This window comes from Amphiura filiformis, chromosome 4, assembly GCF_039555335.1.
Source record: "Amphiura filiformis chromosome 4, Afil_fr2py, whole genome shotgun sequence".
Taxonomy (NCBI): domain Eukaryota; kingdom Metazoa; phylum Echinodermata; class Ophiuroidea; order Amphilepidida; family Amphiuridae; genus Amphiura; species Amphiura filiformis.
This window is the reverse complement of record NC_092631.1, coordinates 59,947,150-59,963,561: the sequence shown is the minus strand read 5'-3', so window position 1 is coordinate 59,963,561 and position 16,412 is coordinate 59,947,150. Positions and strand designations below refer to the sequence as shown.

The window sequence follows — 16,412 nt, the reverse complement described above, 5'->3', positions numbered from 1 at the left end:
TAAAATGAAAATTCCTTAGAACCCTGACTGGATGACTCAACTAGATAATGGTACTCATTTAACATGCATGTGGTCAAATTTTTATATTATTGAGAACACCTTTTCATGCCCAAAATTGATGAATTTTAGTCCATTATCGGACCAGCATATTATACTGAGTGTGTCGGCTTTTTATGCTCAAAAACTCATCTCTTTTTCCTCAACAAATATTACCCAAGTAAGAAGTATGTAATGTGTATTAATGAGCGATGACGTTTGAGATGATGCTGGACTGATGATGCTGATGCCGTATAGGCCTATGTATACTCTAATATCAAGTCATGTTTAAGTCTAAATGGAAATGAACTTCGGTTTGATATGAACCTTTTAGCTGTATCCTTTGGCTTTGTGTAGCCGTCGTTGTGAACATGGGGGTGGGGGGAGGTTGGGTGGGGGTGGTTGAGTGTGTGTAGGCCTATGTATTTCCTTTTTAGGCCTACTATTTTAGTCCCAATTTGTAGTGACATCACTCTGTCTCTGTATGTTTAACATACCGAATTTTACAAATTACTCTTATCATACAATGTCAGTTGGCAGTGGATGCCAAGCACAAATTGTTAATTATTGTTTTATTTTTCTGCTTCACATATATCAACATCAGCCATATTGGTCATGTAAATAAAGCCAAAAAACATTTTTTAAGAGTGTCTCTTGTGCATAAAAGTATAGGAAACTCAAAACTTTAAAGCATGTTTTCTGGAAGAAGGAAGCACTTTTTATTAAAAGTGTAGAACAAGCCAGGAGCTTTGAAATGTTCTTTTTACCCTCTGAAATGGCCTTTCCTGTGGTGCTAAATGTGCAGAAACCATCTGGCTTAGGGGGCTTTGCCCCTCGACCCTAACAGGGGCTTTGCCCCTGGACCCGCCAGGGGCCCTTAAGCTGGCCCCTGGACCCCACGCCGTGAGGGACGAGAGCTCCTCTCGCTACGCTTCGCATTTAGTATTTTATGAAATATTTTTTTCCTTCGCAACTTCAGGAGGCCACTGGTATCCCTGATTCAAATCTGTTCCCAAATAGTGTAATGTTAATTAACCCTGTTACATCACTACGGCAAATACACTGATCATTTTGGGGGGAAAAATGTTATGGGAGGAGCATCTGACCTGTTTACATGAAACTTTAATTTATTAGTCAATGATTGATAAACAATGATTGGTAACCAATAATGAAGTTAAAAGTAAAACAGTTGTTAGTAGATGTCAAGAATTGAAAAAAAGTGATCAACTACATTCAATATTTATATCTTTTAACAATTTTTGTCACGTCATATAAAAATGTCATTTTCCGTGTTGTACCTCTGATTCCGTGATTTTTTCCGTTTTCCGTAAAATGGAAAACTTCGGACTCTAATCTAATGGCAAGAGAATTTATTTTCTGAAATTATTAAAGATGAAATAAAACTTTGGCCCAGTTTTAAATATGCTCTTGAAAATGTTGTCTTTACAGCTCCTGTTTACAGTATTTAAGAGTATGTCCTGTCCATTCTGAATGAACACTATAATTAAAGACAGAGATAAAAACAATTTATCGCGTCTGATGTCACTGTCAATTACGATCCTTGATTGGTTTACACAGGTTAATCAGCGCCAGAAAGGAAGACCGATCTATCTGGTGCTGATCGGAGAAAAGGAATAGCAGCAAATGGCGAAAAAATTACGTACTTTTACAAGGCAAAAAGCAGCTTTTCTAAGCATTGTGGACATGGTGCCTTCGCCAAAGAAAGTTTCCTACTATAAATACCTAACTTTTGAGATAGTTTGCATGTCGAAAGGTGCAAAATTAACAATAAGGCGCCCGGTTATAAATCCGCGTTCAGCAAGTCATCATCACGACACTTGTAAACAAACCGTGCTCGAATTTGATTGACAGATGACGTCAGACGCGATAAATTATTTTTATCTCGGTCTTTAATTATAACAAAAAAAATTTTTATCCTGTTACAGGTCAGTTTGCTACGGCGACCTGTTTCCATGGAAGATTAGGGGAGGAGACTGCTTCAAATGAGTTTGGTGCACACATCATGATTGCTGCCAAGGAAAAGGATCAAAATTTAGCAGTCGGCCATATTGAATACACAGAATTCACCCATGTTGGGCAGGCATACAGACTTGGTCGCTACCCAGTACACTTTCATCTTAACGGGGATGTGACTGGTAGTTACGTGCGAGGTTGTGGTATACATCATACTTTTAACCGTGCAGTGACAATCCATGGCGTACACAACTTGTTAGTGGAGCACAATGTAGCATATAACATCATGGGACATGCATATTTCTTTGAGGATGGAATTGAAACTAAGAACACAGTTCAGTACAACCTTGCAATATTTATACGACCAAGTAGTAGTCTTCTGAATACAGACATCACTCCAGCGGCATTTTGGGTCACAAATCCGGACAATATCATTCGGCACAATGCTGCAGCCGGAGGATCTCATTTTGGATTCTGGTACAAAATCCCAGTGCATCCTGAAGGACCTTCATTCACGAATCAGATTTGTCCAAGAAATATCCCACTTCTTGAGTTTAAAAATAACACTGCTCATGCACAAGGCAGGTATGGTCTGTGGATCTTTCCTAAATATCACCCCAAAGAAGGGGGAAGTTGTTCATCAACTGTTTCCACGCCTGCTGAATTCTACACCCTTACAGCTTGGGAAACAGAACGTGGTGCAGAAGGAGTTGAAGTTGGTAATGTCCGATTTATAAACTTCCTTATCGCCGACACTGATAAGGCTGGTGTGGAATTTCAGACAACTAACGATGCCTGGGGTGGCCCAATGCTGAAAGATTCCACTATTATTGGACGGAGTGCAATATCAGAAGCCAACAAAAGCAAGAAGTGCACTGTTGCAGGAGTCAAACTCCCCAAAAGCAAGTTTTTAACCATAGACAATGTTAACTTCATCAATTTTGATGAGGAAAGTTGTGCTGCAGTGAGAGTGTGTTCGAATTGCAAGATAAAACAAGGTGGATTTCAAGTTTGGTTTAAGAACACTCAATTTAACAATGTCCCTAATAAAGTTAAGCTGGCAGTGGCCACATGAAGGCTGGATAGAAGATCTCGATGGTACTTTCACAGGAGTAAGCTCTGGCTACTCTGTTCTTCCCTGTAACCCAAATCTACCACCAGATCACTGTGAGTGTGGATTACCAGCTTTTGGCACAGAAAGCCTACCTGGAGCAGTTTGTGATGATACAGTCACATTCCATCGTTTTGCTTTTAATAATCCAGCACGGAATCTGTGTCCTACAAAGATGCCTTGTTTACCAACCAGTTTGGCACAAGTATTATAAGTTACCATAAGAAGCGTATCACTCATCCTGAAGGTAGGAATCCAGTGGCTGTGCCAGGAATGTTTTCAGGGGCATTGGTGGGGCAAAGTGAATTTCAGGGGCAAATCAACCAAAATTGCTGCAAAAAGTGGAAATTTCCGTAATTTTGGGCTTTTACTGGGGGGAAAGAAAATACAGGGGGTCCCCCATAGTGGTGCCACTGTAGGTATCTAAATTTACCTATAATTGATTTCACCACACCATGGTGTGTCTCTGCAAGCATATTTTCCCAAATCTCTACAAGGTGGGTGGGTGGGTGAGTGAGTGAGTGAGAGAGAGAGAGTGAGAGTGAGAGAGAGAGAGCAATCAGTAGCCCAAATTAGGATTGAGCATTTATTTTAATTTGTGCTATACCAGTTGAATTCCACACACCCCCTATGGAAGACATGACCTTCATCTCCCATACAGGGGGTGTAGATATCAAATGGAGTCATCCATTCAGGTAACCCCTAAGCCTCAGTGGCAGTTGAGATTGGATTAAGCATTTCCTTTCTTTTGACTCAAGGGCTGAATTTTTCACTTGGATTGTTAGGAGTGCCCTTCTTTTCCTTGTATTTATCTTCAAATTTTTTTCTCACTTCTCTTTCCATATAGGCCAGAATGCTTTTATGTCTGGCTTAAGTTTATAAAGACACAGGCCTATAGAAAATAATTCTTTACCACGTGTAGACAATGTGTGTCACATATTTAATGCATCTTCAATTGTTCTTTTTTTTTCAATAGGTTGGATGATTACATTGGTTGATGGAGAGACCTACAACTTCTCATTTGAAGATGTTGATCAGCTAACCAACATCTCCTACACAGGTAGAGTAGATGACTTACAAGATGGGAGTTATGTCATCTTGGGTCATAATTTTGCCCAAATACCAGATATGGTCTCTGTCACTGGTGATATAAGGAACGGCTCCAAAGCTCCACTTACTTATGAAGATAATGTACATGGGGATTGGTATTTTGATGAAGAGGACATGCATCTTAGTTACCTGGGTAAGTATTGCGTGTGTATGTGGGAAGTAGGTGGGCGGGCATTTGTTTTTCCACCCATATGGGACTGTTTTTGGTGTCGTTCACACCAAGCAAGGACTTTATGATAACCGAGGTCATCGCCAGATGTGACCACTTTCACAGCATAACACCCATGTTAGACAAAAAAATGGACTTTTTACAACCAGGAACCTCTAGGCGGTAAGGTTTTCCCCTATGAGGTGGTAGAATACATGTTAACACATAGTGCTTACAGGTGTGTGTGTGTGGGTAGTGTAGTAATTGTGTTGGGGACAACACAAGATCTTATGTCTACGAAATAGATGAGCTGGATTTTATGAAGATATACTGTTGGATGGTGATACCGATGTTCCCTTCTTAGAAGAAATTTGGGATCATCATGATCAGTCTGTTCATTATGCAGATGAGTATTGGTCTGAAAATGTGAAGGTAATTAGGGATTCAATCATGTTTCACTGTTGTTCATGACCGTTTAACAACCATACGTCCGCGCCGTCTGCATGGTTTAATTCGTGAGCTGCTCGAGCAGAGTAAACCTCGCAGACACGCCAGACACGAGTTGTTAAATGGTGATGAACAACGGTGAAACATAATTGAATTCCTTTCAACAAAGAAAACAAGCTAAAGATCGTCCAATTCACATGGTTATGTCATGAGGAACATCAGTTAGTTATTGCTACTCAACCTTACAAGAAGATCGATGATTTTTCTGTTCAACAATACAACTACAAAGTAAAACGGCAATGTTTGGCCGCTATCTCCAACTGAATTCAACATGTAAACCAAGTTCAGGCTATTTAGTCTAGTTCAAGGCATGACGAGTTTTATGCACTCAAAGTGTAACACATACTCACGCTTATGTTGCGTTCGCGTCACGGTACTGGAAAAGTGTGGATTCATCACTGATTAACAATGTTTGGCTCCTGTACAAAGCAGGGGTAGCGCTAGAACTAAACACTCCAGTGTCCGCAGGGACCCCCAAACTTGCAGAACATTAAAGAGTAGGGGGTCCAGAGCAGAGTTTGGTGAGTCCAAGTTGCACAAATGCAGCATAAATAGTATGTCTGCAATAGCGCTAGATTGAAAAACTGAAGGTCTGCAGGGACCCCTGAACTTGCACAAAATTTTAAAACAGGGGGTCTGAACTCTATTTTCGTGGGTCCGGGACCCCAAAAAGCAACCTAGCGCTACCCCTGGTACAAAGGTATAGTAAGAGATGTTGAATCAACAATAATACACTTTAAGCTAGATTCAGGCGCAAAAGTCGGTGATCGCTTACCATGGGTAAGACAAATAAAATCTAATATAATACTCTACGGACCTAGCCGTATGAAACTCCCAATCATTAGTAAGTTCTCCGTTACCCTCCAATATTGCGGTAATAAGCTTACCGAAGAAGTGTATGTGTTGAAAAATCAGGAATGCTCCCTGCTTTGAAGGAAGGCTTGTCTTCTGCTGGGCTTTAATTGCACAATGAAATTGTCAATGAAATAGGTACAGAGTTATCAAACTTTCAGCAAGAATTTCCCAACATAGCCTTGGGATGTTCTTTTAGAACCCGTACCATTCTTCTTGTGTGTCAGCTTCATTTGTCTCAATATTTGAGTGCAAATCCTGCATGTATCTCTCTGACCCCCTTAAGAATATGTGATGATGACATTTTAGGGATCCACTTTGCAAAAATTCACAATTCATCAAACATCCTTTAACTATTTGTATGTTCAGGTAGGATATATGTGATCGTCCACAACACCTGGCCTGTAATGTTGGCATTTTCATTACATGCATTTGTAAGGGCAAAGTCTCATCAAAACAAGCTTTTACAATGATAGATTATATATCCCTGTTGCTTGTGTTCAAGGTAGTCAAAAATCAGTAAGAGAGTTGGGAAATCCTTTGTATTCAAATGGACTATATCTCAATCAAGCTCTGCTGACATTACAGCCCATGCATGGTGAATGATCACATATTATGATTAGTTTTGGATACGTACAAAGCTTGCTTAGATTATGATGTGATAAATGTTTGCAATCAATTAGGCACAAATGTTTTCTCTTTCCAGTATCTGGCAAAGGTAGATCCAATCCCAGCAATTCCATGATCAACCTAGATGTATATCGCTGCTACTATGAGGATTGTATTCCACCTGTACCGGAACCACCACCAGATGGACGACCTGAAACTGTTAGCTACTGGTCTGATGTAGAATCGTGGAAGTATGCAGAGCCTGGATGGGGTGGAAACAAAGGTGATGGGTCTTATGGGTTACCAGAAGATGGGGAGGATGTCATGATATTACCTGGTAAGTAAAAGAGTCAACTACTGGTCTGATGTGGAATCTTGGAAGTATGCAGAGCCTAGAATGGGTGGAAACAAAGGGAATGGGACCTGTGGGTTACCTGTAGATGGGGGGATGTTATGATATTACCTGGTAAGTAAAGGAGTCAACTACTGGTCTGATGTGGAATCTTGGAAGTATGCAGAGCCTAGAATGGGTGGAAACAAAGGGGGTGGGGTACCAGTATCTGGGGAGGAGGATGTCATGGTATTACCTGGTAAGTATAAGAGTCAGCGACTGGTCTGATGTGAAATCTTGGAAGTATGCAGAGCCTAAAGTTAATTTGTTATTACTTCCGTGGTCCAGGTACGCGCTGGTGAATTGCGATCGCGTAGAAGTGACAATGTCGCCTACTACGCGCCGCGCAGAAGACCAATGGGTCAACCGGCTTGTTGTCAAGTCCGTTGAGCAGCCAATCAGCGTGATTGTTTTTTTCTTCTGTGTGTACGCTCGTCTACGCTTGGCGCACAGCTCGAACCACGGAAGTAATAAAGAATTAACTTTAGAGTGGGTGGAAACAAAGGGAATGGGACCTATTATGGGTTACCTGTAGATGGGGAGGACGTCATGATATTACCTAGTAAGTAAAGGAGTCAACTACTGGTCTGATGTGGAATCTTGGAAGTATGCAGAGCCTGGATGGGGTATAAACGAAGGGAATGGGACCTATGGGTTACCTATAGAGGGGGAGGAGGATGCCATGATATTACCTGCACTCTTTGCACAAGATTAAAGCCTTGTATGTATTTTTGCAAAACAATTTACTGTTTAAGAAAATAGCAAATTCTGAAATATAACCAAATTATTGCATTTTTTTCTATCACAGGTCAATATATGGTAGCTGATACAGACCTTCCCATAATGGGTAAACTATTCATCTATGGCACCCTGGAATTGGACGACACACAGGACTTCACACTGACGGCAACGTATATCCTAATCCAGGGAGGGCGCTTTGTAGTCGGCCAGAGTGAGAGTAATCCATTTATGCATAATGTGGTTATATCACTTGAAGGGAATCACTACACACCTGATATACCATTACCCAATGGACCAAATCTAGGCTCAAAGGCTCTCGGTAAGAAATAAATATACTGTGCACAAAGAGAATCTATACACTTACAACAAAAGTAATTTTTAAAAGACACTAAAACTGAATTACAAAATAAAGTGGCTGATAAATGAAGAAATTTTACGTATTTTGATACCTCATTGGGGATAATGCAACTTTATACTCCCACGATACACGCATATGAATCACAAAACATTGAGTTTCAAAAGCGACAAATTCGGATATTTCCCCCTTGAAGGTAATTTCCGCTGCCTTTTGTTACAGGCACATCATTCTAACAAGCTATTACGGTTGCTTTTTTGATAGGGTCATTTGGGGGTCTGGATCTCCATGGTAGAAACCACATAGTGTACTGGACAAACCTAGCAACCACCGTGTCACCTGGTGAGAATACCATCATAGTCACAGATGACACAGACTGGGACGTCGGTGATGAGATTGTTGTGACAACAACCAGCTATGAGGCATGGCACACTGAAACTTTCTCTATTGCTAATGTAGTGGATGCAAGGACCTTTGAACTGAATGACACTTTTGAATTCCAACATCAGTGTAAGTTTTTAATTGTGTCAAAGATCTAAACTTATTCTTGTTTTTATAGGGTTCTGTAAAGGGATATTTAGTCAGTTCATTTCAATGCCCAAAATGTAAGACCAACATGATAAAATATATAGGCTATGTTGTAATTAAAAATGCCTGATCCTGATATTGAATTTGATTCAAACTGTTTAATTAAAATAGAGCAGCCTCAAATAAATATGCTACTTAGGTCGATTTGTTTTTAATATGATATAATAAACAGCGGATGTTAAAGTCCCACATTTGTTTCAAAAACAAAACACAAACAAAGGAAAATGAGAACAGTTATGGAAACAGAGTCATGAGGTATTATTTGCCAAGTAACATGTTTTATTTTTTTTGACAACACAGCTTGTTTCTATCAGGTTTTTTAAATCTGCGGCCTCATCAGTGGCTTTTACCTTGTACAGGATATGCCGCAGATTCAGAACACGCAACACATTGAGTGTTTCGGAGTCTGCCACATCTTGCCATGGCCTATTGGGGGCGCAACAGATAGTTGCGCTGATACAAACTCGTATCGGTCATCCTTGCTGTATTCATTGCTCAAACAAGAAAGAAAAGTTCCATACACCCGCGCACTACCAACTCTAGTTATGCCACTGGGTGAAAATGATGGGAAAATGGTCAAAAGATGGCAAGTGTATGTATGTATTTGTAAACACCAGCAAACAAGGACATACACATGAGAAATCTCTCATACAGGACTGTGTTTCTAAATGTAAAATGCCATAATAAAGGGTTACACTGCAGCCGGTGGTACAGGGCGAGTCTACACTTATTTAACCACATCCACAGTAAGAGTGAAAAAAATCCTTAAACATGTGTGTCCAATGGTTTGCGAGTAAAAACTCTGTCATGTTTTTCACTATTTGTTTAGTGGTGGTAACACGTAGAGCTAGAGTGTGTGGGGGTATGGTATGTGTGTATATATTCTTTGTGCCATCATATGTAATATATTTAATATCTGTGTCAAATTGAGCCACATTTTGTGACACTTTTGTTTTCATGTGAATATTATTGTTGATTCCTATTTTGATTTCCTCACATAGTAATAAGAACCAGATGCTAAACAAAATTGCAAATATCTTTGTTGCTTTTATGAAGTTTATTTTATTCATGAGGGCTAATCATAACCACTAAGTACTATACCTGCCTCATATGAAAGATACTACCATTGCGTTTTGATAAAATACTGCACAGCGGCATCATCCTATATCTTTGTGTCAAAAATTGCTGTGATAGTACAGTGAATCCCCTCGTTTTTCAACGGCTATGCATGGTGATTTTGTTTGAGATTGGCCGAGCGACTCAGGCTAAGCATATCATTTACACGATATGAGATACCACAGAGTTTCTATTCTACATGTTTTTACGATTTGCACATGCTCAGTACCCCATATGATGTTGCCATTACAAGAAAATTCGATTTGTTGTCAGGTAAAACCCAGGTTTTGTTTTCAATACACTAACTGGAAATTCAATGCACTCAGCTGCGATTGTTGTTTTCTTTAAACGGATATATTTTACTGCATTTTCACCATAACGATTTTTAAATCATACATTAAAAATGTGATATAATCAACTGTTTGAGAATTATAATCATATAAACGGAACACGCATAGCCCATTCAGCTCAGATCCACGTGCTGTATAGAATATTAAATCACAAGTCTATAATACAATGCACCATATCGAGACACTTTCTTTATCTGCATCAATAATAGAATATTGATTTAAATAGAATTGAATACATCTCTACATTTTGAGTTTGTACTTCACCACTGAGCGATCTAGCGATCGATTTCTAGCCAATCAGATAGGACTCCTTTTCTTGCGTTTTCACCGAATCGCCCGTCGTTCGGTGAACTACCAATCGCCCGTCGCTCACCAACAAAGTATTAAGATGTGATTCATTGCAGGGAAAAAAATATTTATAATGCAGGGTGACGACACTGTGCACCGTAACAAATGTAGAATGGACATGTTGATGTTTCCTCAATGGCACACTTCATGCAATGGGCTATTCCAGTTGAAAGCATTATACCCCCTATGGAAAATGTGACCTTAATCTCCCACACAGGGGTGTAGATTTTAAATGGAGTTACTCATTCAGGCATGGAAGAAAGAGATAAGAAGGAACCACAACGAACGCATTCACTTTGTCCACTCCCTTTACCGACATTTAGTTGACATTGTTATTCATGAGGATTTACTTTGATCAATACCCCGCGTTAAATAGGTGATTGGTATTGTATTCCATGTATTTGCATGTCTTCTGGAGCGTGTGTGAAGGATGATTTGAACTAATGACCTTCCGTGCAAGCACCCTATAGGATTTTCTCTGGTGGCGTGATCATCGGTCATTGATGGCCTACATCTTTTCTTCCATTTTGCCCAATTTTTCCGAACTTTGATGACTTTTTTCTCAGAGTTGGCAGTCTTTGGCACTGAAACGAGTTAGCTAGTTACGATTATACACATATAAACTATTAAATTAAACAGGTTTTATGTACCGGACTCAACAGGAACATTGTGCATTATTTAAGAACATTTTACATCTATTTTTCATCGAAAAAGTCACCAAAATCTTACCTTATTTGCTAAAGATGAAACTCAGCAAAAAAAACGGCCGATTTTGATTACCTTTTCGATGTTTTATAGGACATTTTCTACACAACACGATCAAGAAAACAGTTTGACTGTAGATCCCAAAACAAAGCTACTATACATGTTCAGAGCATCAGTGAAATTCCATAATCTTACTTCTGGGTAGCGTTTGTTTGTTCGTGGATGGGTTTGTTATAAATTTTTTCCAGTAATGATTTCGCCAAGCATCGATCGCGGTAAATGGATCATACATGAAAGGAAGTACCATTGATAGCTTTTCTTTTCATGCGTCAATAGATAAGCGGATCAAAACTTGGCCGATCGAAGTCGTTGTGGTTCCTTCTCATCTCTTTCTTCCATGATTCAGGTATCTCCCATTTGAAATTTGCATTCCTTGCATGGAAGATTAAGGCCATGCCTTCCATAGGAATATATGGAGATCAACTGGAATAGTTCTATTATTGGCTAGATTGAGTCCTTCTATGTTCAGCATCTGTGCATATGCTTGTTAGTGAAAACTGAAAAACTTAGTGTTCATATCATCGTGTCAGACTCAAAAAGTATTTATGCAGGACTTCAGCCACACTTCCAAAGCACGAATTCTGATGCACCCATGTCCTACCACAAGATCGCATGATTAATGTTTAAATGCTTAACAAATAACAAACTCAGGGCATCATTCTAATGGTTGGCCCTCATGATCCATTTTGCACATTTACTTGTCATCTGATTCTCTTGAAAAAGCATTATTAGAGATTTTCAGTACCACTGGCCCACCAGATGATCAATCATAAAATCTTACATCTATTCCTAAACATTGCAAACAAGTCCCTTTCAAGTGTAAATTGCTATCCACAGTGTGGACTGCTAGTGTATAGGCCTATATGTGACCAGCTACAACAAAACCCAGAACAAGTTGCCAGACATGTTTTTGAGTTATAGGCCTTTAAAGATGACATTCCCATAAAAAAAATCCAATTTAAGATTTCTTAATTTCATGGTATTTCACCTTGAGACTAAGTGGTCTTTCAAACCTTTGAAAGTACTTATTAAAAAAGGTTTAGTTAATCAATAAATAACAGTTGAACTATGATAATCCCTATTCAATCATGTGTAAGGCATGAAACTAATTGGCCCATTACTCAGAATAGCAATTTGGCAAATATCAAGGCATCATTTACTAAATTATCCATATCTTGAAAAGTATTGATGCTATTTATATGATTTTGGTATCATTTTAAAGCTTATTGTCTAGTGCTTACATTTTGTTGCAAATTTGTTATTAATGTTAAAAATATTATCTGATAGTTTCAGACCAGAATATAACTGGCATCTTGTATTTTTTGAGACATTTTTCAAGGTAATTCCTACTCTCCACATTGTCAATAATATATTTAAAGGCCGATATCTCAATTTCGAATTTTATAATACCATAACTTACGAACCAGGCCGCGACAAATTTTATTTTTTAGCTTGCCCGATCGGGCAGGCAATATCAAAAATTGGTTGCCGAAATTGCCCGAAATTAACCCATATTCCGGCAACAATTGTCGACAAAGTCACATACCGTACTCATCATGCAGTGCAGTGCATAGTACCGTAAGTGTGCCGAATTTGGCAGTTTCATTCTTACGGAAATCCAATACTTTTCTCAGTTAAGTTGATAAATAAATGAGTTTTCATGAAATGCATAAAAAATGAACATTTCATTCAATTATTTCACTGTTTGTTTCTTACATGTGGAAAATAATGTGTATTTTATGTGAAATTTTGTCAGTAAAGTCACGGCGATTTACATATTTCGCCAACCACTAGTACATCTCAATCTCAATCATATGCAAATACATGGCCAGCTAGCGTCATTGCGTCATGATATTTGCACGAAACAGGTTCTATAATTGGCCAAACTTCCAATACGTCACGTAACGGCATGATGTTCATTAGCATATATACATGTATATATCTGCAAGTCTGGTGTGGGATACGAGTGCCTAGCGAAATTTGAGTTCCATTTCAAGAAGTTTTCTACTTTGTTTTGACGTTTTTTACTTCTGTGAACACGCCAAGTTGGACAGAAATACTCCATTTTAAATCATCAAGCTTTAAGGGCTGGGGTATGAACGTTTGGGCAGTATTTATTTTGGGACATTAGAGCACATCAGACATATCGAATTGCATTCTGAATACGAAGAATGTCATTCTGATATCAAATAATTTTGATTTTTGAAATTCGCAATTTAATACACATTTTATGGCAAATCATTAAAATTGATATTTTTGATATTTAACAGTACTTGAAGTAAACTTTATAAATCTGATGATTTATACTTAAAGTGTATGTATATGGGATGAAAAGCCGACGATCAATTGAAAATTTTGACCTTTCGTATTGAAGATATGGATTTTTTTCCCAAAACACCAAAAAAAAAAAATAGGTCTTTTGGGAAAAAAATCCATATCTTCAATATGAAAGGTCAAAATTTTCAATTGACCGTCGGCTTTTCCTCCTGCTACATACACTTTAAGAATATATCATTAGATTTATATAATTTACTTCGAGGACTGTTATATATCAAAATTTGAAAAATATCAAATTTTTATAATTTGTCATAAAATTTGTATTATATTGTGATTTTTAAAAATGAAAATTATTTGATATCAGAAAGACATGCTTCGTATTCAGAATGCAATTCGATAGGTCTGAGGTGCTCTCATGTCCCACAAAAAATACTGTCGTAAAATAATAAACGCTCATTTTGGATCCCTTAATTGGTTTAAATTTAGACTTGCCCGATCGGGCACAGCTCTTCAGAGTTTTAATTGCCCGACAAAAAATGTGATTGCCCCGGGCTATCGGACAGGCGATTTGTCGCAGCCTGTTACGAACTCAATATCTTCGCTTAGGAATGTCCGATTTCATTGGGGAAAACAGCGTTGTGGAGCAAAATATCTCTATATTTTAGGTAATGTAAAAACCTCAAAATTGATAACCTGCCCAAAAATGTCTGCTTTTGACATGACACATCACATTTTAGGGTGTAGTGCTTGAGTCTAGCAGATTACTGATCATCCCTTTTTATCTGGGGTTTCTTGTTCTTATTACAGCTGAAGAATACTCTATTAACACTGAAGGTGCTTCCACAACATACAGCATCAGAGCTGAAGTTGGAATGTTCACCAGGAATATCAAGATTGTTGGTGCTGAATACGATGATATGTTTGAGGAGTCATTTGGTTCAAGAGTCATTGTGGGTAAATTCTATCAGGATGGTGTAGAATATAAAGGTAGGATACAGGGTGTATAATAATTCTGTTGGTGCTGACTATGATGATATGTTTGAGGAGTCATTTGGTGCAAGAGTCATTGTGGGTAAATTCTATCAGGATGGTGTAGAATATAAAGGTAAGATACAGGGTGTATCATAATTCTGTTCACGGTGCTGAATATGATGATATGTTTGATGAGTCATTTGGTGCAAGAGTCATTGTGGGTACATTCTATCAGGATGGTGTAGAATATAAAGGTAAGATACAAGGTGTATAATAATTCTGTTGGTGCTGACTATGATGATATGTTTGAGGAGTCATTTGGTGCAAGAGTCATTGTGGGTACATTCTATCAGGATGGTGTAGAATATAAAGGTAAGATACAGGGTGTATAATAATTCTGTTGGTGCTGATTACGATGATATGTTGCCCCTCGTGTGCCAAGCATACAATCACCGACCAGTAGCCACCCTGGGGTAGCCACAGGGGTTGCGCTGGCCCCGGCCAGCAATTCCCTGATCATTTAGCACTTTGGGTGATTGTGTCATGGCATCACATGGGATTCATGCATGCAAGGTGGTTATCCTTGTGGTATTTTGTGGTATCTAGCCTTGTTAGGGTTAACTGTCTATGAGTGTGATTGTGTGAAAAGTAATGATGAGGTGAAATGTGGAATGCTCCTTCCATGAGCTGGAATGGCGAGTAGAAAGGAACAATACGTCTTTCACCAAGTGATTATAATTCAAACCATTACATAAATTTAGAACATTGTTAATGTTTGTTTTATATCAGCATCTGATTGGGGATGAAAACAGGAAATGATAGAAATAAGAAATGTCATGTGACCCTATTCTAACCAATCATGACAGAAATATATTTATGAGATGCGTAATACTAACAAAAGGATTTGCCTATGTTCCATTTGGCAAAGCAGGATAATAATTATTTTTAATCCAAAAAAATTTGATACTGTATTTGTCTGCGATCGGGAGTAGTGTGTGATATATGTTTCTTTCTCCATTCTAGTAACATCTGTATATTATTATCTTCTATTCCTAGGTTATGCCCGATTATCCAACGTTGAGTTTTACCGCTCTGGTCAAGAAGGATGGAGTGATTTCTATGATCCTCGCTATTCTTTGGCATTCCTAGACTCCGGCACAGTTGATGAAGCGTACCCATCTTTTGTGAAAGGCTGTAGTTTTCATAATGGTTTCAGCACTGCTATTGGGTTATATGGGGCAGATGGAGTATTGGTACAAGACAATGTTATTCACCATACTGTAGGATCAGGTAAAATTATTAGTAATCAAACATTATATCAAGCAAAATCAGTCGGAACTCAGAAATATTGATTTTGAGATATAGCCAAAGGAATTATTTCCTTTTGTTTCCTGTTGTTTTGGAAACTCTTAAATTACTCATATCTTTGGAACTGCAATCTCAGAAAATATTGTTCGAACACTTTAAAGGCCTTATTGGAAATAGTCCCCTTCTACCCCCGTACAATGTTGGCATACCCAATATGCTCATCTTCACATATCTTCTCCCAACATTGATTGGTGGGGAAAGGGAGGGATATGCTTAAGATGAACATTGAGAGAACTTTATTATAAATCTTAGTTTCCAGTGACTCATATAGCGTCGCACTATACTAAAATGAACATGGGGATTACAGTGGGTGTTCGAACACATTTTTCCGGGATTGTCTACAAAATTGCTTAGCAAAATCATCTGATTTTAGTTTTTGGACAATAACTCTGCAGTTACGCCATCGATTTTAATGCAATTTGGCACACATGTTAGAAACATAATTTGCTATCATCCCACAAAATATGGAGGAAATCAATGAATATTTTGATAGCGTTCTGTTAGTATAGATTTAACATAGCGTTTTGTACACGCAAATACAGGCCTAAATTATTTATGTGCCATGTTTATTGAGCATATGAACATGTGGTATAATTAATTTAGAGAAGGTGTTAAAATTTATATTCAGCTAAAAACAGACAGTACTCGTAAATTTAATGTTATGTATTTAAATGTCACAAATTTACCACTGTGTGATAAATCGGAGGGGGGGGGGGGACGAGAGAGAGAGCGAGTGATAGGAAGGGAGAGATACGCACAGGCTATGCACATTTATTGTTTTTAAAAACATTACT

At 38.3% G+C, this 16,412-nt stretch overlaps 1 protein-coding gene across 1 annotated transcript in view; it reads left to right on the top strand.

The window, feature by feature from the left end:
- LOC140150283 (fibrocystin-L-like) overlaps positions 1 to 16,412 on the top strand; it is a 74,853-nt gene that overhangs the window by 32,339 nt on the left and 26,102 nt on the right. Inside the window, 10 exon segments of the mRNA XM_072172289.1 lie at positions 1,983 to 3,064; positions 3,066 to 3,270; positions 3,273 to 3,368; positions 4,098 to 4,364; positions 6,445 to 6,684; positions 7,547 to 7,798; positions 8,099 to 8,358; positions 9,112 to 9,127; positions 14,140 to 14,265; positions 15,307 to 15,540. Coding sequence (XP_072028390.1) covers positions 1,983 to 3,064; positions 3,066 to 3,270; positions 3,273 to 3,368; positions 4,098 to 4,364; positions 6,445 to 6,684; positions 7,547 to 7,798; positions 8,099 to 8,358; positions 9,112 to 9,127; positions 14,140 to 14,265; positions 15,307 to 15,540 — 2,778 coding nt within the window.